The sequence below is a fragment of the Arvicola amphibius genome, chromosome 2, assembly GCF_903992535.2.
Source record: "Arvicola amphibius chromosome 2, mArvAmp1.2, whole genome shotgun sequence".
In the NCBI taxonomy this organism is placed as follows: Eukaryota; Metazoa; Chordata; class Mammalia; order Rodentia; family Cricetidae; genus Arvicola; species Arvicola amphibius.
This window is the reverse complement of record NC_052048.2, coordinates 92,850,597-92,877,201: the sequence shown is the minus strand read 5'-3', so window position 1 is coordinate 92,877,201 and position 26,605 is coordinate 92,850,597. Positions and strand designations below refer to the sequence as shown.

General features: G+C 37.2%; 1 protein-coding gene across 4 annotated transcripts in view; it reads right to left on the bottom strand.

Annotated features, from left to right (window-relative positions):
- Positions 1-26,605, bottom strand: part of Smc6 (structural maintenance of chromosomes 6) — a 104,028-nt gene that overhangs the window by 31,692 nt on the left and 45,731 nt on the right. For all 4 annotated transcript variants that reach the window (XM_038318704.2, XM_038318705.2, XM_038318703.2 and 1 more), the window contains 14 exons: positions 22,334-22,476; positions 19,865-19,982; positions 17,272-17,377; positions 12,671-12,807; positions 12,067-12,128; positions 10,339-10,419; positions 9,517-9,618; positions 7,597-7,716; positions 7,403-7,501; positions 2,548-2,694; positions 2,105-2,193; positions 1,777-1,941; positions 1,124-1,302; positions 268-472 (listed from right to left, as the gene is read on the bottom strand). In XM_038318704.2, the coding sequence (XP_038174632.1) occupies positions 268-472; positions 1,124-1,302; positions 1,777-1,941; positions 2,105-2,193; positions 2,548-2,694; positions 7,403-7,501; positions 7,597-7,716; positions 9,517-9,618; positions 10,339-10,419; positions 12,067-12,128; positions 12,671-12,807; positions 17,272-17,377; positions 19,865-19,982; positions 22,334-22,471 (1,748 nt within the window). In that variant the 5' untranslated portion in view covers positions 22,472-22,476. The remainder of the gene's footprint in view (positions 1-267; positions 473-1,123; positions 1,303-1,776; positions 1,942-2,104; positions 2,194-2,547; positions 2,695-7,402; positions 7,502-7,596; positions 7,717-9,516; positions 9,619-10,338; positions 10,420-12,066; positions 12,129-12,670; positions 12,808-17,271; positions 17,378-19,864; positions 19,983-22,333; positions 22,477-26,605) is intronic.

The window sequence follows — 26,605 nt, the reverse complement described above, 5'->3', positions numbered from 1 at the left end:
AAAGAAACAAAGGCAACTATATGTTGGCATACAAATCTACTCAAAAATGAATCAGGTAGCATCAGACTTACAAAACAAACAGAAATATAGATTTATGAAAGTCAAGATAGCAAGAAATCAAAATTCAATCTTAGAACTCAATACATTTATTTTCTTTCACCTTTACTGTCCCTATGAGAGGAAAACAGCTCTTTAAGCATCCTATGAAATACCTTTTTAATCGTGCACACGATTAAGCAAAACCAGAGACAGTATTTATCTGATTACCTGAGTCTCACATCATATACCTCATTCCGAAATTCAGAAACAATTATCTGAGGCCGAGAGGTCCCTGGCGGATAAAATTTTTTCATCAATGATTGAAGTACTCTCTCATCAGCATGATTATGGCAACAATAGGCTTGCAGAAGTCCTTTCAAGCAAGATTCAATGGCCAAAGCAAGTTCTGGATCCCGCAGATGAATGCAAGCACCTAAAAGTGATCCCCACCCACACACACAAACACATAAAAAAAAAAAATATAGGATTCATAAATATTTAAGTAATATATTTCTACACAGAGATCACTACGTAGAAGAACATGACTAAAAAGTTTCTGAAACCCTACGTAGAAACAAATGAAAACACATTAGCATGGACTTTGAAACTAGGAGAGGACTAGAGACCAGACTGTTTAAATGAAGTTAACAAATGAGAAGGAAGACATTTATAAGAAGCACACGAATCTGAGAGGAATGCCGCTTTTGTTTTGTCTCTTTATTACGTGTTCATGGTAACAAGTTGGCTTACTAATATTCCTTCCCTAAATTCTCTTTCTCTTCTCAGTTTTAGTTCTAAAAAACAAAAGGAAAGGTAGGCATTTAAAGTGATTTTCTCATTATGTTTAAAAAACGTGAACCAAAAGTGGTAGCACATGCCTGTAGTCCCAGCACTCAGGAGACAGAGATAGGAAGATCAGGATTAAGAACTCAAGATGATATATATCAGACTATCTGTCCCACACTACTGCCCAAACCCCTTAGTTCAATCAAAGCTAATACACAACCAGATAGCTCATTAAACAGAATACTTCCTATAACTAAGAACTCAAGTTAATGACAATATTAAGAACAATGACAAATACCTAAAGGGCCGATAGGCTTATGAGTGAATTGTCTCCGCCTGTACGCGTCGTCTATTGCCTCCAGCAGAGCTGGAACATGAGGACCAAATCTTTTCAGTCGATCAGTTTTACTATCTTTCAGTTCTTTCAATTGTCTCTGATTATAGTTCAGTGTATGCCTCACATCTATATCTTCTCTCCTAAAATATAAAACCAGAAAAAGGAAATATTATGTACAAAGTTATACAAAAATACTAGGGTTTTGTCCATATTTCCATGTTAACCAGTAACCTTACTACATGAAAAATGTGGGTTCATTTTATTTACAAATTGAATTACCAGACAAAAGCAGCCAGCAGACCTCAAAACTCACATTACAGGTGCTGCAATAGCAATGGAACAAGAACCCACCGACTGTGAAAACATAAGTAAAGTCTTAGAAGGAGAACTGGAATACATCTCTATCAGCAGTTCAGGTGTGGTGGCGCAGTATTTAATCCCAGCATTCGGAGGCAGTGATCTCTGAGGTGGAGACCGTGAGCTTGCCAGTCCAGTGTGATCTGACTCAAACAAACCAAGTCAAAAGGATCTTTACTGCTATCACAAGAGCTGTTTTCTCCTCATACTGACAGCAGAACTACACAATATTCAGTAAGAGGAAGGTGTGAACTTACTTAATCCGGACATGTTCTTGTTTGTCCTTTTCTATGACTTGTTCGAATTGTGCAGCCTCCTGATTGACAGAACTTTCCTGGTCCTGCAAGGCCTGTACTTTTTCTTTCAACCAACAGATTCTTCGTTGCCTTTCCAAGCGCTCTGGTTCCAAAGACTGATCAGTGCTAAGGAGGGTAATAAAACAAAAGTAGGAAATGGGCTAAATGCCATTTAAAAGTACAAGTTACTGTGGCGAATTTTCATTAACATCAATACAGAAGATGCACCACTCCTGGTGCCTAATCATTACAGAGAGGCGACTGTGGAAATGCCAGGCTACTGTACTACCTTTTCTTTAGCTCCTCGATTCTTTTACAAAGCTGTTCATCATCTTTCTTTAATGCTTTATATTCATTTAGGGAACGGTTATACAAAACCTGACCAAAAAAAAAAAAAATATTTTAGTTAACATGTAGAAATACATACACATTCCATCAAAACATACCCATGATCACTTGAAACATTTGGTTTGGTTAGATTTTTTGAGGCAGAGGTTCTCTGGGTCCCTGGCTGTCCTGGAATTTACTCTGCAGACCAGGTAACCTCAAATTCACAGAGCTCTGCTTGCCCGTGCCTCCCAAATGCTGGGATTAGAGACATGCGCCACCACTGCTGGGCTGAAACAACATTTTTTTAATGAGGAAATGAAACATGTTTACTTTGATCCAGGTAGAATAACAGACAAGGAAATGCTAAGACAGCAGTCATTGCATTTAGAAGACTCCTCCCACCTCGGCATCGTTAAAGGCTCTCGTCCTCGCGATGACGTCTGTTTTCAACGCCATGCATTCCGGAGCTCGGGCATTTGTCTCTTCACTAATTTTTTCTAGTTTATCTTGAATATCTTTGTACTTTTTTTCTGCATCATTAAGTCTGACCTTTAAGTAAAATAAAATAAAATACTCTAATTATTTTTCTTCAATAACAAGAAAAACATAAAAAAATATGGACCAATCACAGTCCAATAAAATTAATTTTACTCAACAGGGAGGGCACCCATTGTCAATCCTGACAACCAAAGTTCAACCTGACAAATAATATGCTGAAGAGAATTGACTCTCTTAAGCTGTCCTCTGACCTCTTGGCATGACCCAAGGCATCTCTGGATGCCATCGCTTACATGCGTATACACATATGTGCACGCGCACGCGCGCACACACACACACACACAAACACAAATAAATGAGATGAAGCCTTTAAAGTTAAAAGTTTGGCAATCAGTTACATAAAATACAAAAATATAATTTAATTTGGACCCATTTAATTATCCAATAGATGCTATCCTGAGTATAGAAAATAGTGTCTTTAAATGAAAAAGATTTAAGAAAGATACAATATAACAAAATACACACAAGCTGAATACCATGTAGAATATATCGTATCTATACTTATAAAAACATAGAAAAAGAAACTGTAGGTATGCCAGGAAAAGTCAGGATGGTTCAAGGAGAAGCATTTATGCTAGCAACAGGAAGGGTGTTCATTAAAGTGCACCTGGATATAGAGGTCAAAGTTTTAGGGAAAGACACTAGAGCATGTGCAGAGTTATCAGTAGCTATCCCAGAAGTTAAAAATAACAGGAGTTCAACTGAGAACATATTGAAGTGAAATTAGATGATTGGTAAAAAAGCTTTATATTCCATAATCCACAGCTTATAACTCAATCCTCTAAAGTAAAGATAATGTACATCTTGGTATCTGATTATCCTCAAACTTGTTGAAGGCAAGGTGGCAGGAAATTTATAGGAAAAGTTTGAATAATAAAACAAATATAAAGTCTTATGGGACCAAAATGAGACAATGACAACAGGGATGAATTAGAAGGACGGGAAGGAGGGGAGGTGCCATTTAAATCAGAAGCTAGCAAAATTCCTCTATAAAGAATCCAACACAGGCCTGCCTCTGCGGGCCAACAGGGCCATGTGTTAGCGTCACACTATCAGCTCTGACCTTGGAGCTTAACAAAGACACCTGGGTCCGGTGGCTCACACCTGTAATCCAACACTGGAGACAATAAAACAAGAAGAATACAAAATTAGAGCTTGCTAGATGAGGAAGAGAGTAGAGGAGGGAAAGGAAAAACAAAGCAAGCAACTAAGGATGATGTGGTAAATTGTTTTTCAAGACAGGGTTTCTCTGTGTAGTCCTGGCTGTTCCTGGAATTCAGTCTGTAAACCAAGCTGGCATTGAACTCAGAGATCCACCTGCCTCTATCTCCCAAGTACTGGGCTTAAAGGCATGAGCCACCATTGTCTGGCTAAAAATTGTTATTAAGTTAACAAAAATTCAAAGTTTGTATGATATACTCTTTCATCAGAAACCTTCGATTCAAAAGTCAGTCTACAAACAATAATAAAGTCATATTAAAAGTGCTGCATAAAAAAATGGTAGGAAGGCAGGGCAGAAGCAGGTGGATCTCTGTGAGTTCGAAGCCAGCCTGGTCTACAGAGCGATTGCTAGGACAGGCTACAAACTACAAAGCTACACGGAGAAACCCTGTCTTGAAAACAAACAAACAAACAAACAAACAGGGTAAAAGGTTAGAAAAGGGATTGGACAGATGGCTCAGCAGTTTAAGAACACCTGCTGCTCTTTACAGAGTGTTCAGGTTCAATTCCCTGAAGTCACATGGCAGCTCAAAACCATCTGTAACTTCAGTTCAAGGGTTCCAACAACTTCTTCAGGCCTCCATGGGCACCAAGCACACAAGTAGGAAAAACACCCATACTAATAAATTTAAAAAGATAAATGGTAGGAAGGATATAACTATCACTATAAGATAGTCCTTACCCTCCGAAAGTTTATACTTTTACTACAGAAATACCAAATGCTTACACAAAAGAGAGTCCTATAGCTTTCTTCACAACTACTAGCTTTTGAAAAGAGATGAGCATCTATTACTCAAATTTGGTTTCATTATTAGACTGGGAAGTATTTCTCAAGGAAAGTACTTAAGAACTTTTTCTACAACAATCTGAGAAGTAAGGCAAAGAGGATAAATATTTCAAGAAAAAATTTTAGGCTATTATGTCAGAAACAAAATTTGAGGTGAGAATGGTGGCAAGGGTTGAACTTCCACTTATTACCTGAAGAGGGAATGAGAATCCTTGCCTAGGATTATACTATACTAGCAAATATACTATTCATGACTACTATTTTTCCATTGAAGGATCAACAATAGAACCCTTAAAGTAAAGGCATCTGTTGCTTTGAAGACAGGCAAGAAGCAGTAAGCTGGGGAAGATTACATCCTAAATTTCAACCATGCTTGGGGCAGAAATTCCTTAAGCAAAGGAGAATAAAACACTAAGACGTAAGCAATCTATAACGACAGAAAAGGATGAGTAAGGGCCAGACACAAACCACAACAACACATAGAGTAGGGTGTGGAAGAGCCAGACATAAGTAATCCAAAACGACAGAGTAGGATGAGGAAGGCAATCTTATAAAGCACTACTTCTTAAGTTGAGCTGTACTCCATGTGACAGCATGTAATAGAATGTGTGAGTCCAAAAAATTAATGCTTTAATAGTAAAATGCTACCGAATTAACAAAATGAAAGGAAAATCAAATGCATAATGAATTTAAGGTGTTCCTGGCGGTAGTTGCCCATGCTGTATCATGCACCTTCACTGCAGGCTTGATTCTGAACACAATATGAGCACTTAGCACTATATACACCATTATGTCACATAAACACCTACACTGTCTAAATTATACCTCAGCTCAGGTCTGGGAGTTTTGTTATAAACTGAAGTATTGTTATTGTATACATAAAGTTAGAGTAACATAATGGCTTAATTAAGGAGAACAAAGACATTAATATTTTCTTTCCATCATTCTGTAGCTTATATCAAATTACTGTATCTCTAAGTTATTACTGTGTTAAGGTGCTTACTTTTAAAAACTGCTCTGAGTTTCTGGCTCCAGTTTCATAAAAAACAACAAACCATCAAAACATTGCTTAAAGCAGGCATGGTGGCACAAGCGTTTAATCTCAGCACTCGGGAGGCAGAGGCAGAAGGGTTTCTGAGTTAGTTCAAGGGCAGCTTAGTCTATAGAGAGAATTCTAGGACACCCAGGGGTACACAGAGAAACCCCGTTTCCAAAAACAAAACACCGCTTAAAAAATTCCTTGAGATTAGAACAGTATTTCCAACAATTACTGAAATAAGCCTTCTAAAAAGCTTTCTGCTACTTTGTACTCATATTGTACTTTGTACTATATAAAGTGGCATTCTCAGCACTGATGACTATAAACCTAAGACACCAACTCTGAAGAAAACACTAAAAACATATGAAGCACAGTATCAAATACGGAGCTAAAGATTTAATTACTTAGGTAAAAAAATTAAAAAAAAAAACCCACCCATCTTATTATTATACAAATTTGTGCTAGTTTTTAAGGTAAAATTTTATGTTCGCCAAAGAAGTATGCCTTTAATCCCAGCATTCAAGAGGCAGAGACAGGAGGATCTCTGAGTTCAAGGCCAGCCTGGTCCAGTTCCAGGATAGCAATGACTACACAGGAAAACCCTGTCCCAAAATACAAGCAAAAATTCCTTTATGATTTAGTATCAGTAAATGTTTGACTTACAAACATATTTTACGAACCTACATACAGGTGATAAGGGGCTGGGAGTGGAGAAGTTGTAAGAAGCTCTACCTATAAAGATCAAAGGAGCTACGAGTTTCTGGTGTGGGAGGTCCTTTTGTCTATGTGTTGCTTTTATTGGTTAATGAATAAAGAAACTGTCTTGGGTCTGCACATAGCAGAATAGAGCTAGGAGGGAAAACTAAACTGAACACTGGGAGAAAGAAGGCAGAGGCAAGGAGATGCCATGTAGCCGTAGGGAACAGATGAGCAGGAACCTTGACAGTAAACCACGTGGCGATACACAGATTAATAGAAATGGGTTAAATTAAGATGTTAAGAGCTAGCCAATAAGAAGCTAGAGCTAATAGGCCAAGCAGTAATTTAATTAATACAGTTTCTGTGTGGTTATTTTGGGAGTCTGGGTGGCTGGGAAATGAATAAGGGGCCTTCCTACAACAAGTTCCACTTCGGCACGACAGTGCGGGAAGCCGTATGTACAGCTCCACAGCGGGTTAATATTCTAACATCACTGGCCTACACTTGAACAGCCCTAACAAGTCATCTAACACAAATTCTATATATAGGAAATCTAGATTCTGGATCATAAATCATAGCACACTGAAGTTTCTCTGGACACTGCTCTCACTTCTGGTGTCTTCGGTTCACCAGTGCTTCACTTCAATGTGAATCTACAGGTACTTCAGTCTCTCTCTCTCTCTCAAGTGTTTTATGTTTCCTCTCCTTTACAAAATCATACTGTCCACAGGCACGAGAAGTCAGCAGTCAAGGCTCAGACAGAATTATTACAGACAAATACAGGTCTGTTTCAAAAAAGCTGCAGCTGCTATATATAATCTTTGGAAAATTACAAAACTGGTTCAAGTTTAACAGACTTAAGTACAGATAATACACAGACGGTTTGTAGATCAAACCAGCACCAGTAGTCTCATGACCTAACTGATTATATCCTTGAAAGGACCTCTAAGTACCTGCTGTTCTTCCATTTTCCTATCAAGTTTGGCAGCACGCTCTTCACCAATTTTGATATTATCTCGAATAGCATTTAATTGTTTTTCAATTTCATTGACCTGAAATGCAATCATATATAAAATTATTACAAAAGTTATGAATTACAAAAAAGTTATGTTACAAATGAATATAGATGAACAAAAGTGAAAATTACCACTGCCCAAGCCATTTCATGTTTCAAATACTCTAAGTTAGTCTTCATTGTACTTAAGCCAGCAATATTTTGAAAACGTTCCTCTTTCTCCAAACACTGGCGCTTCAGTTCAGTAAGTCGCTTAAAAGAAAAAGATTATGTTTATAAACATCAGAAGGAAATATTCTGTAAATATGTTTTTTAAGACAAGGCTTAAACTGGCACCACACAAACACTTATTAAAAAAATGACATCATTAATGTAAAAATAAAAAGACTTTATAGTATTTTGGAATACTTAGTATAATAATTTTGCTAAGTTCTGCACAATAAAAATGATCAACTATTATGACCAAAGCATTACAGGTTCAAGATCACACAAGTCCTCAAGCTTCCTTTTCATTTCCTGCTTAATTCCCTATCTAAATATCCCTAACTCTTAATTCCTCTCTAAAGGCTAGACAAGCCTAATCTTCCAGATAAAACATAACAAGTACCCAAAAGATACTGGAAAGAGAAAGAATGTATTCCCCCAATCAAACAAGTCCTAATTTTCTTTTAATAATGAATGAAACAAATACAAAATATGTCATTAGAACAGGGTATTAAGTGGGTCCCAGAGCTCACCTATGTGGACGGTCCCCGTCATTCACGTTTTCTATAATCAATCAAGCCTCAATACTGTAATCTTACTCTGATTCCCTTTCCAATCCAATTTACCTTCCCTTAGCTAAGATTATTTTAATCTACTTCAAAATCCTTCCAAACTTACTTTCCCTGCCTCCTGATTTCTTCACTAGTGCTCCCTGCCTTTGCCTTCAGAGGTTATGAAAGTCAGCAGAGGGAATCACTCAACAATTTTCAGCATTCTAAAGTAGCTATCCGCAGGGACTGCTGCAAAAGAAAGGAGGTGGCCTGGTTATCTAAAAGGTCATCTCTATCCCCTACCTGTCTTGGATTCTATAATCTCATTTCTCCTTTCTCACCGAGTTTCATGAAAACTGTCTGTATCTACTACTCCACTTCCTAACTACAGATCTGGCTCCTGTTTTTCTCCCTACTGAAACTTGACCTGCCATAAACATCTGCGAAGACTCTGCAACTTAATATAGTGAGAAGTCCTGTTGATTTCTACATCTCTGAGCCATAACCACTTCTCAAATCTCTCTTGCTTTGTCTTATATGGCTTCCTCTCATAGTTCAGACTTGGGTCTGCCTTTCCTGTTCTCCTAGTGATCTAAATAAAATATATTATGTACTTGGACTCAAAAATGTTATCAAGATCAGATTTCACTCTGATGTTTCTAATTTATATAACCAACTTTCTACTTGGTAATCCCATTAGATAACATAAAAGCAACTCAAAATTTTGTTTAAAACAGACTGAAACAGGGCATGACTGGTAGAAGTTATTTAAAAATTCAAAGATTCCAACAATTTGGCCTGGTGGCCAAAGTGTTAAAGTACAGTCCGACAGCAGTTAACAAGCCACTGGATGCCTAAAGAAGGCCACTATCCTGCTGGTGTTATCAGTCACCTACTATAGAGACATACCAGGTTTATCGTCAGCTTGCGGCTTGTACTCAACAAAATAAATGTTATGTAACATTTCCAAACTACTTATAGTGAGAATCAGTGACGCTTTGTACAGCCAATCCCTTGCTGTGTTGTACAACAAGGGATATGAAAGGTAAGATACAGCCTTATCTTCTAGTTTAAAACTGTCTAAAAGGTGAAAAAAGACACACACATATCCATTATTACAAAACAAAATTAATTCCCTAATTATAAAAATTAAATGAAATATAATTTAGTATGCTAAAAAATGCCAATCATTTTAAGAAGACATAGATTTTATACACAGGAATATAATTTTGATACTTTTACCTTAAGTAATCTAGGACCTGAGCTCATATCAAAAAGATTTACAGTATTTACAAACCTCTTCTCCCTGATTTATCTGCTCCTTTGTTCTTTCTTTTGTTTCCATAATATATGAATAATCCTCCTTCATCTGTTCAAGCTGGGTTGCTTTCATGAAGAACTATACCAACAAAAAGAAAAGTATACTTAGGATTTTCTAGGCTTTTCTGCACAAAAAGGGGGACAATGATGGTCCTCCAAACTCTTAAATCAATTACATAAAAAGCATTGAAAATGTAAGCACATATACATAAACACGGAGAACATATTTTATTTTACATTAAAATTACTGAACCTGTTACATCCACATCTACAGTCAACTGTGAAAGCTCCTAATACCTCATGAAAAAAAATACTTCTAAGCATGAAAATAATAAAACTTGAAAATTTAAAAAAGAATTCCTGTATTTTTATAATTCTACTTTCAAAGTAAAAATGACATTACATTCCTATCTTTGATCTGAATGAATCTAAAATTTCTAGAATCAAAACACATTCAGATTATACACTAAGTTTTAGTAGTAATCAAATAATCCTTTAGCTTTAAAGTTTGTTATTAGATTATATGTGGCCAATTCATTCCACTGTATTTTCTTGAAGGTTATTTGAAAAAAAATAATAATCTATTCTTTAAGAATGAAAAGTCAAATTAAAAATATAAAGATCCACCAAAAAGTTATACCTACATCTTATTTGGCAATGTTTAAATCTATTTTACAATACTACTTTAAGTGGGTGATTCTGAAGAGAAAAAAAATTCTCAGTACCCATTATCTGAGCAAGTTCCTATGTATCCGAAAGCATGACCTTAGTTAGGTTTGTATTTAGTTCATTCTCTTACTTTGTATTTGTCTCCCTCATTTTTAGACTGTAAGAACTGCTTGCTCATCTCCTGCGTTAAAACAGAAACTGGATTGTCCACCTGAAAGAATTTTTTTAAAAGGGCATTAGAAAATATTCCATTTTAATGCTTTAAACCAAACTATACATTATAAAAGACCAGTGGTCAATCAAGAAAGCTAAGCTTTAGGCAAAGTTTATAGCACGAGGACTAAAATACTAAAAGCAATGTTACACATTTTTAACACAAGATAATGCTTCAAAATGGAACAATACCAAAATGCGCTGTCATTCCGCATTCTACTACAGAAGATACAAGCTCAAGAAGCCTCCCATATGCCTTCACTGGTTTTTTCAGGGGCTAGAGAAATGGCTCAGTGGGGAAAACACTTGCTATGCACGCATGAGAACTGAAGTTCAGACCCTCAGAACCCATGTAAAAGGTCAGTCAGCAAGGCCAGCCAACTTTAACCCTAGCATTCAGGGGACAGAGACAGGAAGAGCTAGCTAGCTAGACTAGTTGGAATTAGTAAGTTCTGGGTATAGTAAGAGAACCTAATTCAAAGAAGTGCTGAGCAACTGAAGATACCCAATGTCAACTTTGGCTTTCCACACAAGCACTTATACCCACATGTACATGCATACCCAACACACACGCAAGCACACAACAAAAAAAGAAAAAGTAGGCTTTCCACTTTCATATAGCTCTAATGTTACCAAGATCAAAGGATAATATAGGTAAACATACAGCATGTGTGTCAGCTTTCCTACACTCTTATCTGAACTCTGTCCTTACCCCTATTATGCAGTCAGTGAGCTTTTCACTACACAAAAGTTCAGTCCAGTTACCAGTGGTCAGATCGGTGATCAAACAGGTGCTGTTTTCTCACAGCAGTGCGTTAAGATTTATTTGTCGTTCTAACTTCGTGAGGATAATAGAAAAGCCAATGGAACTATATCATTTAACACTTGGAGCACAAATCATTTTAAATAACAGCTTAAGCAGGAATACAATTGGCTACCAGAATATATAAGATGAAAAAGTTTTAAATACACACTCTGCTTTGAAAGATTCAGAGTGCTTCCTTAATAACAACTATGGTACTAGCAACAAAGCAACTTATGATACTAAAAATACAGATTATATAGAACTAATAAAAAAATGACACTTCTCATTTTTAACATTAAAAGTGACAACTGTTCAATTTTTAAGTAAAACAATGTTTTTAAAAAACACCTTCTTTAAGTGAATGCTGGTGCTTTTTTATTGTTTTCAAAACTGCTTACAGTTCAGTATGACGGTGCTCATCTTTAACTCCAGCACTTGGGAGGGGAGGCAGACAGGAAATTCTACGACAGTCTGATCTACAGAGCGAGTTCCAGGCCAGCCAGAGCTACACAGTGAGTCTGTATTTCAAAAGGAAAGAAAAAGAGGAGGAAAGCAAGAAACACGTTTCACTGTGCATCCCTAGACCTTAATTATATCTGACTTCTTGAAAATGAGACCTGCGAGTCCCTATACTGCACAGAAATTTTATACCATTATTAAAATAAATTCTAACAAGATATTGACTATGCTAACAAAACCAATGCACTAAAAATGGAGCACATATTCTTATCAATTTACCATGAAGCAACCTTATTTACTTATATGCATGTCAAAGGCAAAAATCACACCAACAAAATGATAGTTTCATTAATTAATCTGAAAAAGAAATTTAGTAATTACCTGGATATTAAAATGATCAAGAATTGCAATGAGCTCTTCCTTCTTAGTAGAAACCACGGTGCCTGTTTATAAAAACACAAAGACCAGACTCCTTGTGAAATGCAGGGGAAAGGTACAATTATCTATAAAATGCAAATATTGAGCACATTTATCAGGCCAACAACAACAAAAATACCAGTAAACACACGTAGTTTCAGAGTGACATTAAGTCATTATATCAAATAGAGAGTAGGAAAAAACCCACGTGCAGGAACAGCGCATGTGTCTTCCTGTGGGAACCAGACAGTACCTTCTCAATAACTGAACCCCCCTTCATGCCCTTTCCTACCTTCTACTAGCTCTAAGCTGTAGAAGTCAAGGGGAAGAAAGGATACCTACAGTTAAAAACAAAATGACAGAGCCTACTTCAAATTAATTCTGTTAAACATGTTGACTTTATGTCCTATAACAATTAAGTGTAATATACACAAGTACTGTTATGTATTGAGTAACCAAGCAGGTTATTAAATGAAGTTTCAAGATACTAGGACGATATCACAGGGACAATCATAAGAACTTTTAACTATTTACTAATATTTTATAAGAAACAAGGAAACCAACAAACCTTTTTCACTTTTTAGTTTGTAAGATCGACTTCCGTCCACACTAATGTGTTGCTGCACAACTATGGAGTCTCCATACACATTTGCCCTGAAGGCATCATCACCTCTGTTCCTTAACGTTATTGAGATGTCTGCTGAGCTGAAACAATGAGGTTAACCTGAGTTACATGATGGCACAATGCAGTATGTTAGATTACAGCAATTTTCAAGTCCCCTATGCAATCTGATTAACGTGTTAGTTAAGGGTTATAGTCTATCACTTAATGTTAAAGACACTGTGTCAGTCAGAAAACTAAAGCTGAGAGTAAAATCAGAAGTATTTCCTGATTGATATGAGCAAAACACTAATGCCTTCTCATGCAAAACTATTTTCATTAAGTGAAATCTTTGACAAATTTCTAATGAGTCTGTCAATAAACTCCATCCTTTAACATTTACAGGAAATGCAGGGAAAATGTTTAAGATGAGCTTCTCTGTGCCCTACAGATGTGACGGGAGATACACATCAGCATTTGCTGTACATACTCCCATCCTCCTTTCTGCAAGATGGACTTAGTCACCTGTCTATATCTACATCTCCAAAAACTAGGCTAAATGTATGTAAATCTGCATGGAACAATCACTCTTAAAATTCAAGTTCAGGAAAATAAGCCACACTTCAGTGAAGACTCCACTAATGTGAATTACACAGATGTCTTGGTTAAAGACATCTTAGGGACCCCTAATCAACAGTAAGGGAAACTGGGTGAGAAATATAGAAGAAACACTATACTATTTTTGCAACACTTCTGTAAATCTAAAATACATTTTTCGTAATTAAAATTTCAACATGATCAAACCAAGAAATGATGGTTCATTAGAGCTATAGTTTTGAGGTCTCAACAGCAAAACTAATCTGGTGAGATGATGAAACCTGCAGGAGCTCTCCAACCTCGCCAACTGACAGAACCATGTTCCCCCAGTCACTGAATCAAAGACAGACAGAACTCACTTCCTTCACACACACCTAAATAAAGTGTCAGTGACACCTGCACGCATGGAGTCTGGGTGGCCAAGACAAAGATGAGGAATAAGACATAGAACATAAGCTTCACAGCTGAAAGTCACATACTCGTTATCACAGAGAGACAGGGAAGGAAGCTAACACACAGTGAAACAGAGCCAACCAAGAGAAGGGATTGGTGGGGAATGCCTTTACACCCAACATTCAGAAGGCAGAAGCAGGCAGATCTGTGTGAGTTCGAGGTCAGCCTGGTTTACAGAGCAAGTTCCAGGGCAGCCAGGGCTACAGAAAAACCCTGTCTAAAGAAAACAAACAAGGACGGGAAAGATGGCAGAGGAGAATCAAAAAGAAGGCACTACAAAGATACACAAAACAAAGTAGCCATACAAAAAGAAAACTAGGTCTGAAATAACATCTAATACTTTTAAATTAATGGTCACAACTGTTTTATTATTTTTATTATTTATTAGACACTCTAATGCTGCAACCTTTAAATAGTTCTTCATGCTGTGATGACCCCCAACCATAAAATTATTTTCATTGCTATTTCATGACTGTATTTTGCTACTATTATGAACTGTAACATAAATGTCTACATTTTCCAATGTTCTTAGGTGTCCTATATGAAAGTGTCATTCGTTCAAACCCAAAGCAATCAACCCACAGGTTAAGAACCAATGTAATAAAAGTTCATTAATTTTTAATTTTACACTTTCATTATCAATTACATTTATTCACTTGCGTGTCATTACAAAAGGATAAAGAAAAACTGGAACTAGAAATAAACTAAATTTTATTAGTTAAAGTGCAAAACACTAAGCAGAATCCCAATGCTTTAAAATAGCCATTCTAACTATATAGAAAGTGACTGAGTGTTTGACTGGCTTCCTTAAACTAGCCAAGCAATGTTTTTCCATGAGACATTTTATGTTAAACACTTTAACCTGTCTTCCCAATTTGGGAAGTACTGAGACACGAGCATAAATTTCTAAGACATATCCTGACTATACTTTAAAAACTACTAGCTTAGGGGGCTGGAGATATGGCTCAGAGGTTAAGAGCACTGGCTGCTCTGCCAGAGGTCCTGAGTTCAATTCCCAACAACCACATGGTGGCTCACAACCATCTGTAATGAGATCTGGTGCCCTCTTCTGGCCTGCAGGTATACATGCAGGCAGAACACTGTGTACGTTTTTTTTTTTAAAAAAACAAAAAACAAAAACCTACTAGCTTATACAACAACTGATTTTCAAGGATAATTGCCTTAAGAGGGAAAATGTATATATCATAAAGCAGAGGTAACAACAGTAAATAATTTGTTTTGGGAAACCAATTTCTTAACTAACCAGCCCTTGCTGGACTGGTCCAGGTTGGCTTGGAAATACAACAAACATCACGTCTCTGCCTCCTCAGTGACAAGATTACAGGTATGGACCACAATGTAGCTTTAGTAACCTTTCTTTAAATAAAGCTAAAAGAAGAGCCTTTTAAAAAAATGCATTGCTAGCCAGAACTGTTGACACATGCCTTTAATCTGAGCACCTGATCTCTGTGAGCTTGAGGCCAGCCTGGTCTACATAGCAAGTTCTAGCCAGCCAGGGCTACACAGTAAGACCCTGTCTCAAAAACAAACAACCTCATTATGAGTTCTTTTTTCTTCCACCCTCTGTGATGCATTTAGTATCCATAAAACTGTCTTAGCTTTTTAATGACTCTTACTTCTGCAGATGGCTACTCCACTCGGACTCTATCTGAAATTATACTCTTGTTCCCTAGTAGCCTACTATGTCTGATCTGGAAGTTATCCTAAAGACAACAAGTTCAGAGAAGGAGGCCAACAGAAGTATTTGTTGGGACAGAATTCCAGTAAGATAAGTAAAAGCAAAGACTATACTGGAAAACTGTCATCAAATAGTTTTTTTCCTAAGCCAGGATGGGAAATGATTTCCTGTGTACCTATTCTTCTTTTCTATCAACTTGGGAATCCTGAATTAAGGCTACAATTCCTAAGTTCCTCAGCAATATGTAATTAAAAAACTGGCATTCTTCATTTGTATCATATTTCTACTCTATGTTTAAGTATTAAAATAAAGAGAAAAATGGAGAGAACAAATAGAAATCTGTATCCTGTTCTGTCAGGTATTAGTATCAATTATCAAAGTTTCCATTTGATAAAATCACCAGCTACACACTGTAAGAGAATGAAACAAAAGCTGGGCATTATTATGAGAACCTAAGGCCTCTCTAGAGGGTATCTTGGGTGCTGGGGAATATTATTTTAAGGTGTGTTGCTTTTGTGTATGCTGCATTTGTTTAACTCTGTGAAGCTGTGATTCTTTGCCTGTCTAAAACACCTGATGGTCTAATAAAAAGCTGAACGGCCAATAGCAAAGCAGGAGCAAGGACGGGAGGGGCTGACAGGTAGAAAGCATAAATAAAAGGAGAAACAAGAAAGAAAGAAGAGGAGCAATAAGGAAAGGGGAGAAGAATGTCAGGGGCCGGCCAGCCAGCCATGGAGTAAGAGTAAAGTACAGAAGTAAGAAAGATAAAAGCCCAGAGGCAAAAGGTAGATGGGTTGATTTTAGTTAGGAAAAGATGGCAAGAAATAAGCCAATCTAAGGAGGAGCATTCAAAAGAAATAGTAAGATGCCATATAATTTATTTGGGACCTGGGTGGCAGCCTCCCTAAAAGAGCAACAAACAAGAAGCCAAAAAAGGAAAACATCACACAACACTTGGATAGTGACAAGAACAAGAGGAACTGGGAATGCTGCACAGTCCTTGTCTAACAGAAGGGAAAGCAGAGCAGGAGGAAAGACAACACCATCCTGACTCCTTAGAAAAAGGGTTGTCAGAGGGCAAAAGGCTCCAACAGCAATGACGTAAAGTTAGACAACTGGTAAGTTATATACAAAAGAAATGTCCAACAGAAATAGGAATAGAGCCAGACACAACTGAACACAAAATTCCAGCACTGGGAAGGCAGAGGTAAAAGGACAGAAGTTCAAGACCAGCCTCCGCTATATAACAAGTTAAAGGACAGTCTATGTGACACAGAATCCTATTTCAAAACAAATAGAAAGAAGTATGAATGTTAACCTACAAGGCAGTACTATGACTGCTCATCAAGGGTCCAGACAGTAGACGTGTGACTGTGATCCTAAACTCATATTCACTGAGTTAAGAGAAACAGCCAGATATAGGATACTTTTCTAGGAATCACAGAAAGCTAAAAGAAATTCTGCACAGAACAAGTTGGTTCAACACTGACTTTGCTCTCATCCCTATCATGTTAGCATGACTGCTGATACGAAGTTTAAGCAAAAACCCACAAAGATATATTTAATAAATATTTGTTTAAAAATACATAAATTTGCTGCTGCCATTTCTCCCATAAAAACAGCAAGTTTAAGTGGGCAGTACACAGTACTAAGTAACACAGGCTATCTGCCAAGATGATAAAAGGAAGCAGAAGGCCATGTTGGCAACAAAGGCAGGACAAAGGACTAATATCTGAAACCTCTCCTTGGAGATACCCGCTCTCCAGGGTTCTAAAGCATGCTTCTTACTAGAGAATAAAGATCAGCAGAGAACACTTACTTCTGTCCAGCTTTTACAAAACCTTTTAAAGAGGATCCTCTATTAGTAGCAACTGCTTTTCCACCAAGACCAACTATGAGAGCGGTGAGCACAGCACTCTTTCCACCTAAAGAAACACATTGAAAAATTCATAAAGAGAAAATGCTGACTTTATAACTTCATTCAAAAAGATGGCCAAATCTGTCTCAACCTGAAGTAAAACGTTACAAATACAATTCTAATTTTCTTCCAGTGCTATGGTGGCAAACTAAGGAAAGTTCCCCATTAAGAACTACATTTCAATACCAATTTTGTACCCACAATAAGAAAGGAGAAAAATGGTTACTATCTTTCCAACCCGAAACTCAGTCTATTGTCTCAGTGCATCAAACTAACAATTACCGGGCTGGAGAGATGGCTCAGAGGTTAAGAGCACTGACTTCTTTTAGAGGTCCTGAGTTCAATTCCTAGCAACCACACGTTGGCTCAAAACCATCTGTAATAAGATTCGGTACCCTCTTCTGGCTTGCAGGGATACATGGAGACAGAATACTGTATACATAATAAACAAATCTTTAAAAATAGAAACATTTACATATGTAATTAATTTACATAATTTGTCATTACATTCTAATTTAATTATGGCTATGCCTTTCATCATAAATTTCTTTTTTTAATATTTATTTATTTATTATGTATGCAATATTCTGTCTGTGTGTATGCCTGCATGGCAGAAGAGGGCACCAGACCCCATTACAGATGGTTGTGAGCCACCATGTGGTTGCTGGGAATCGAACTCAGGACCTTTGGAAGAGCAGGCAATGCTCTTAACCTCTGAGCCATCTCTCCAGCCCCTCATCATAAATTTCTAGGCACAGAAACTTTAAATAGCTCTCAAATGTAAGAACCCAACATGGGAAGAGATATTGTCTCTTTACAGTATGGATGCATCCTGGAACCAGCACATGTATTCATCGAACGCATTAAATGAAAAAAAGAAAAATCACATATTTCTAATTTAATATTCTAATTTAGTATTTTAAATTTTAGTATTTTAACCCTTAATTTTCAAATTCATTTCCTATCTCTTTTACGTTTAATTTTTTGAAATGTAATTTTTATTCTAAAAGATATAAAACATCCAAAACTCCACTTTGAAAATCTAAACAACACAGACACAGCAACCATTTTCTGAATCTCATCAGCCGCCAATCAATTAACAACAGTTTGTTATCTTCTACAGCATACCACCTATTAAGCCAACAGAAATTAATGATTATCTTGCTTTAGTTCCTGGAATGCCTTTTAAATTCTTATTTTTTTTTTTTTACTGCCAGGTATAATGTTTTAGTTAAATGTCCTTTATTAAGTTTTATAAAAGAAACCACTCAACTTTTTAAAGACACAACTTGAGAATCATGGTTCTTTTTTCTTGTATTCTGCGACCTCCCTGTAATAATGAACCTCTTCTTCATTCACACTCTCCTACTGAAATATCTTCTTCTTCACTCAATGACAGAAGAAGCAATAGTAAAGAAAGGGACTATGGCACCACACATACCTAATTTCCTTTCCTTGTACTGTCACTATCTCAGTCAACCCTGACACCGGCTTGTCCACCATCAGCTGCCACAGTGTAGCCAGTCCGTCACAACAATCTTGCCCACGTCAACTCATCACTCAAAAATTTTAAACTGACTGTCCAAGGTTAACTGAGTGAAGTCCTAAAATCTTTATCAAGCCTTTAAGATGCTCAACAATACTATGCACAATATAACTCTGTCATGTTCTGCTCTTCCCCGCCATGTACTAGATGATACATGAGGTTAAGCCCCATTCTCCAAAAACATTTTCTTTCTTCTGAATATTTGAGAATGAGCCATGTGTACCTAGAACATCTCAGCTTCTTGCCAAATGAATCTCAAGGACTCTTCAAGTTTCATCCAAGTACCAGCAAAAACACAACCTCCTCATAAAAACCACTGACATCAACAATGGATAGTCACTTCCATTGTCTGGATTTCAAGGCACTTCATCTGTGCCTTATCTAGTGTTTACACAAAGCTGCTATGGTGCCTTTCTACAGAGACAGGAAGCTTCATGGGCCAAGTAGTTTGAGGTGAGCCTGAGCAAAATAACTGAAATTCTATCATAAGAAAATGGAAGGGGGCGGGAATAAGGATAGAGAAAGGAATGAGGTATGTATATATGGAAGGAAGAAAGAGGTGGCATAGTGGTTAAGAGCCCTGCTGCTCTTAGATAGGACCTGGCTCACACATCTGTAACTTCAGTTCCAGGGGGTTCAAAGCCCTCCTCTGACCTCTGAGGGCAATGCATGCATATGGTTCACATACATACATGCAGGCAGGCAAACATTAATACACATACAAATAAATAAATCTAAAAAATAACAGAGAAAATGGAGAAAATGTTTATACCTACCTTAAATAACATATTTAAAAATAATTCAGTATTTTCTTGAAGTGTAAACTGAATAAATACAGGGAAGCCACAAAGTTTAGACCACATATTTATCATCACTAATAGTCACCTATTTCAAAACCTCATGCATTCTCATCACAAAGTAGAGGATAAAGATGGCAAAGTCACTTACTTCCATTATTGCCAACAACGAAGTTGACATTAGAACCAAATTTAAAAGGTCCAAGCATTGAATGGCACATGAAGTTTCTTAGCTGAATACTCTCAATTATTCCAACTTCTGCTGCAGTCTATTAACAAAGAAAATGTGGAGGGAAAAATCACTCTCTTGAATCCACTCATTACTAATACCCAAGTATCTAAGAGCCTAGTAGTATTTATCAGTCAAGTTATATCAGGTGAGCAACAATAACTTTAAAGACCACCATTAAATAAAATGGGAATTTTCTTTAGGTTACCACTAATTCTACAAACTATCTACTCAAGGTCCCAAAGTTTGACTATGGAATTCATTCTGTGACTTGGCATTTCATTTTCACAAAAAGAATTCAAAAAACATTGTACAGACTCTTCTGACATTCTGTTTCAGGCACTTACAAGAGCTGAGAGACTTTTAGCAATGTATAAAGAATACATGATTTGCTCAGCAGCGGTGGTGCACACCTTTAATTCCAACATTTGGGAGGTAGAGGAAGGTAGAGCTCAGTGAGTTCAAAGTCAGCCTGGTCTACGAGTTCCAGGATAGCCAGACTACAAAGAGAGACTCTATCTACAAAAACAAAAATAAGAATATAGGATTTCCAAGCCAGGTGTGGTAGGGCATCCCACCCCCTAACCCCTCCAAGACTCCCTACCCCACCACCTGTACCTTTGCTGTGTTGGGTTTTCAAAACAGCATTTCTTTGTGAAGAAGCCTTGGCTATCCTGGAACTTGCTCAGTAGACCAGGCTGGACTTGAACTCAGAATTACCTGCTTCTGCCTCCCGAGTGCTGAGATCAAAGGCATGCGCCACCAAAACCCAGCTAAGATGGTTTTAATAATAAAAGTGCGAAGTTTACATGGTACACTATTTCTTCAGAAATCATCTATTCAAAAGTCAGTCTACCAATAATAATAAAGTCATGTCAAAAGCGCACAACTTTAATCCCAGCACTGAGGAGGCAGGAGTCGATCTCTGTAAGTTTGAGGCCAACCTGGTCTACAGAGTAAGTTCCAGAACAGCTAGAACTACACAAAGACACCCTGTCTCGGGGAAGGCGGGGGGGGGGGGGGGGGGGGGGGGGGGGAGAGGAGTAGGATCCCCAAATATGTAAAGCAGAAAACACTCATATTATAAAATAAATGTCAGGATTAAGATTATTAAATGGTTTAATCAGTATTTGGCCTATAGCACTCACCTGCACTCCTCAGATACTAAGTACCAGAATAAACCAACCAGATTGTTAGTCCTAACGTTTCAGAGACCACTTTAATGTGATCAACAATTTTAATAGGTTCTTTAGAAACTCCATCTCAATTCTAGCCATCTACATCACTAAAAAGCAGAAAATATTTACATCATTGCACAAGTAGATTACCAGGTATTCTGCTTTAAGCATTTCTAAAAATATTTTTACTTTATGGTAACTGAAGAGTCACATGCAATTATTAAGAAATGAGACCCTATGTACTGTTCGCCCAGTTTCTGTTAATGGAAACATTTTAATAAAGCATGGTTTCTCAGGCAAGACACTGACAGTCTCGATACACTGTATTTCCCTCACACGCAGTCCCTTCTGTTTTAAAAGACCATAATCGCGATCACAGCCCTTCCCTTTCAACCCACTTTAACCACGTGCACACTAATCTTTATTTCTGTAAATGTTGTTCTAAGAATGTCAAATAAATAGACTTATACAAAATATCATCTTTTGGAACTGGCTTTTTTGCTCAGCTCAATTGTCTGCTGTTGACTCTGTCACGACTAAACAGTTTTCATGGAATGGATGTCACAGAATGGTCAGCATATCACATGTGGACTTATTTTGAATTTAACTTTTTGTGAATAAAGCTACTAAAAATATACTATGTTTTATACTAAAATAAATCTTCATTTCTTGGGAACAAATGCTAGGTTATATTGCAATTTTATATTGTTTGCTTCAGAATCAAACATTCCATAGTGCGGTAACAACTTAAAATTCCCATCAGTAATGTTTAAATGATTCAATGCATTCTTGCCATCTGATAATACCACTATTTCATACTTTATCATTCTGAGGAGTATGCAGTAATAGCTCAGATATAACTGAAGAGTTTCCTTACTCTTTTAAAGCTCATAAGGAGTCGAGTCAATAATCATGGCCTGTACTCTATCCACCACACTGGCAATTTATGACTTCTCATTTTCCTACTAGTCTTACTACAGGTTTGTCAATTTTATTTAAAGATTTAGTTATTTGTCCCATTATTTTCTTTAAATTTTCTAATTAACACAAACTTCAAAATCAGAAGCTATTTTTACCCAGCTCTCTAAAACTCTTCTACTGTCTCCAGACTACAAATTACAAAAGAACTATAAATTATCATGAAATTATGATACATAAAACGACTATGAGAAACCAGCCAATTGGAACACATTATTTGTGATTCTGTGCTTACCAAAGTAGAGGTCCCATTAGTGAAAGAAATTGTGCATTCGTCCTCATCGCCATCTTTATCAAAGTCTTCCAGTTCCTCTTGCCTTGGCCTTTTAGCATTTTCAGGAGAGCAGAAATTTTCTTCCTTTCTTTTGGCCATCAGATCTGCACAAATATTCATAGTAACAATAACATAAGCCAAGAATCACATATAAAGACTATTTAATAAACACTGAACAAAGAAAATTACACAAACTCCTTTAAGAAAAAAAGTTTCCCTAGAACCTCCAAAAAGAAATGCAACCCCACTGACGCTGTTAGTCCCTTAAGACCTGAGCTAGACCTCTAATTTCCAGACATGTAAGAAAGTAACTTACAGTGTCTTAAAAGAAACAAAACCACCATCACCTGGATCATACATATCGGGTGATTTTCACCTCATAACTTTTCATGGCTACAAATCAGTAAGAGCCTAGCTGAGTATTTCTTCTCAAACCCACGAAAGGGAAAAACACTTTACTGGGAAAATACTATCTTCTACTTTCCTATTAGTAGAGAGAACACAGTCTCTCCTGAAATTACTATCACACTCAACTTTTATGACTTACAAAGTAGTATTAATCAAATAAAACTTGATTTTTAAATTATTTCCCAAAGGAACACATTTTGAATCAGCAATACCTCACACTAGTAGTTTCCCTGTTCTCTAGATAATCAATTTCAATTGTCAAAACCAAGTACTTAAAAATACAGTAGACACTACCCTTGCTAAAGTCATGAACTATATAATAAAGTTAGAGCAGTGAGGACATAAGGACCATAAGATGACTTGTAGACGTGATGTTCAGAATACAGCCCAAAGATCAGAAGGCAGTGTCTGCGTACCTGGGAACTGCAGATACCCCCAATCCCCGGCTCCCTGTCAGTACCCTGGGAACTACAGATTTCCCCAATCCCGGGCTCCATGTCAGTACCCTGGGAACTGCAGATACCCCCAATCCCCGGCTCCATGTCAGTACCCTGGGAACTACAGATACCCCCAATCCCCGGTTCCACGTCAGTACCCTGGAAACTGCACAGATACCCCCAATTCCCGGTTCCATGTCAGTACCCTGGGAACTGCAGATACCCCCAATCCCCGGCTCCATGTCAGTACCCTGGGAACTACAGATACCCCCAATCCCCAGTTCCATGTCAGTACCCTGGAAACTGCACAGATACCCCCAATTCCCAGCTCCATGTCAGTACCCTGGGAACTGCAGATACCCCCAATCCCTAGCTCCATGTCAGTACCCTGGGAACTACACGGATATACCCCCAGTCCCCGATTCCATGTCAGAACATGCACAAGTAAGAACCTTAGGAAGATTTCAGGTGACACAAAAGCAGTTTTATACAATTTGAGAAATGGTTAAATCACGTTACTAAAGGATTTGGATTCTGTGCCACTCTAACATCACTAATCTTTAATAGAAGATGTACTAGCATCTAAAAGACATTTAACCTAAACTAATACTTTTCCTGGGAATATTATTATTAATTACAACTGTATCATATTATCATCTTTCTCTGCAAAGAGTTCAAAAAGTATGCCAAAACTTCAAAACCAAACATCTTTTTTCCAAATTACTCAGTCACAAGAATCAATGTATGTTCATTTTAGCTTGTGGCAAATTTAAACTCCTCTAATACCACCAGGACATTATTTCCAGCAACACTTTCTGTCTCATCCACTCTCTACTCCTTTACCAATGACTTAGTGATAACTTATAAATTACTAGCAGAGAGAAGCATTGTTTTTATTCCTGACTAACAGACACAGTCTGACAGAAAGCACTCAGAAGTAGCCTGGCTGCCTTTAGTACTTCATCATTAGAAAGCAATTTGACAAGTATAACTGGGGTGAGGTGGGTATGCCAGGCTAAGTGTGATGAATTTACAATGGGCATCGGAGTCTACATTACACAAAAGATACTACACTCAAATACTTCAAAATGAAGCTGCTTTTTATTTGCTGGGTATAGCCTGGGATTTGCAGTCTGCTGGGTTTCCAAGGTAACTTGCATCTGAGAGACACAGAAGGATCCTAACTTTTAAATAGGAATCACTTTGAGACTTAAAGACGACAGACTTTCAAAACACATATATGAAATGTCCTGAGTGTGAGATATAGGCAATAATAAAACCATTATTACTAACAAGATAACAGACACAACAGATGTAAGAAAGGGAAAGATTCCTGAGATCTTGAGCATACTGAAAGCAGTATAGTTTATTTTACTTACTTATCTACAATTTTCTAAATATTTGTTGTTTGGTTTGTTTGTGTCTGTATTTAAGACAAGGCCTACCTATATAGCCCAGGCTGTCCAGAACTAGAATGCTGGGATTATAAGTGTGCCACAAGACTTTAAAAAAAAAAAAAAAAAAGAAATCTAAGGAATAATATCACCTCTTCTTTTATAAGTAAAACTTTAAAGCACAAACAGAACACCACCTCCCCCACCAAAAAAGCAATGAAGAAGAAAAATCAGTAACTAAGGTCTCAAGGAAGCATTTAGGCACATTTGAAATTTTAATATCCTACAAATTTTAGCAGGATTATAAAATTTTGACTCTTGATCTTTAATTTTTGTAACTCATACTTCCCATTAATGCCAAAGTAAAGATTAACAGTAGTATCCACCATAACACAATTAGACTTATTAAATTCAGTAACTATTAGATTTTTTTTTTGTTTGTTTGTTTTTTGTTTTTCGAGACAGTGTTTCTCTGTAGCTTTGGAGCCTGTCCTGGAACTAGCTGTTGTAGACCAGGCTGGTCTCAAACTCACAGAGATCCGCCTGCCTCTGCCTCCCGAGTGCTGGGATTAAAGGCGTGCGCCACCACCGCCCGGCTATTAGAACTATTTTTAAGTAATTATAAAACTGCCACTTTGAGGCAGAAGTGATGGATTCAGATATCTGCTCTAAACTGTGTTTACCACTTCCCTAATTATATTCTTCTGATCTACAAAACACGTTAATTCTATATTAAACAACCTCAATGTACCAAATTAACTGAGCAGTGTTTAGAATATATTACAAAATCAAATGAGGTTAACTAGATAACACAGTAAAACATTTTGTTAAGTCAAACACCAGAAAATCGAAGACCAGCAGAAACTGGGAAGCCCTCTACTTTCAGCATTCCCGGTAAGATGATCTGAACACTCAAATTTGAGTTGAAAGCATACCATAATCTGAGATACACTAAGAATAATGCTAAAGTAGACAGTTTCTAACAAAATCCTAAACAAAAACTCGAGGAGGGTCAGGAATGAAGAGGTGGCGGTGAAACCAAACAGTTGAAAAGACTAGGTAGAATTAACATTAGTTGAGTAGCCTATGGTTAGCTCTGGATTAAACTATATCCTTTGATTTCCTTATGATAGAAATCATGCCTTTACTTTGCAAAATAGGAAACTAAGGCAAATGTAGATTTCAACTTATGTAGCATCAACTTAGTAACTAGATGCAGACAGCTGCTAGCAGAGCAGATCCACATCCAGGTTTCTCCAAGAAAGGTGAAGCGACTTATGTACTGGTTCTTACTGGCATAAATAATTGAGTTTAACCAATACTTGATTGACACTAAGTGACTGAAAATGTCTGTTACCTTCTTGTGTGCCTCCTGGAAAACCTAGAAAGAAGAATTTTATCCTAAAGTGTTCCTCTAAATGTTCCTTTGGGCTGGCTTCAGTTTCATTTTCTCACTTAATGCTAACGATCATCATAAACTGACAGTATATTCGTCAAGAGAAAAGGATAATAAGTTTGTTTTGTTTGCAAACACTTGAGTTTGAAGGATTCCAAGGATAGACTCTGCCATAGAAATCAATCTAGAAGTGGAGGAAAGAAAATTACAGTAAGTAATTTGAATTCGGTGACCAAGGAAATCATACAGAGTGAGAAAGAACATAACTAAATTAACTCATAAATTTAAAGACACACACGCACACACATACACAGAGAGAGTACAACTGACCACACCGGACCATTGGGTGCCAGAACTTACTAGTGTGATATTTAAGTATGTAAAATGGGCTGGAAAGGTGGCTCAGGTTAAGAGCACAGACTGTTCTTTCTGCAAACTCTGTCTGATTCCCAGCACCCACATGGAAGCCTATTTCTGTCTCTAACTTGAATCCTAGGGATCTAACACCTCGGTGGGCACCAGGCAAGTATGTAGTGCATAGACATACATGCAGGCAAAACACCCATACACATAATAAAAATTCTTAAAGTATTTCAAA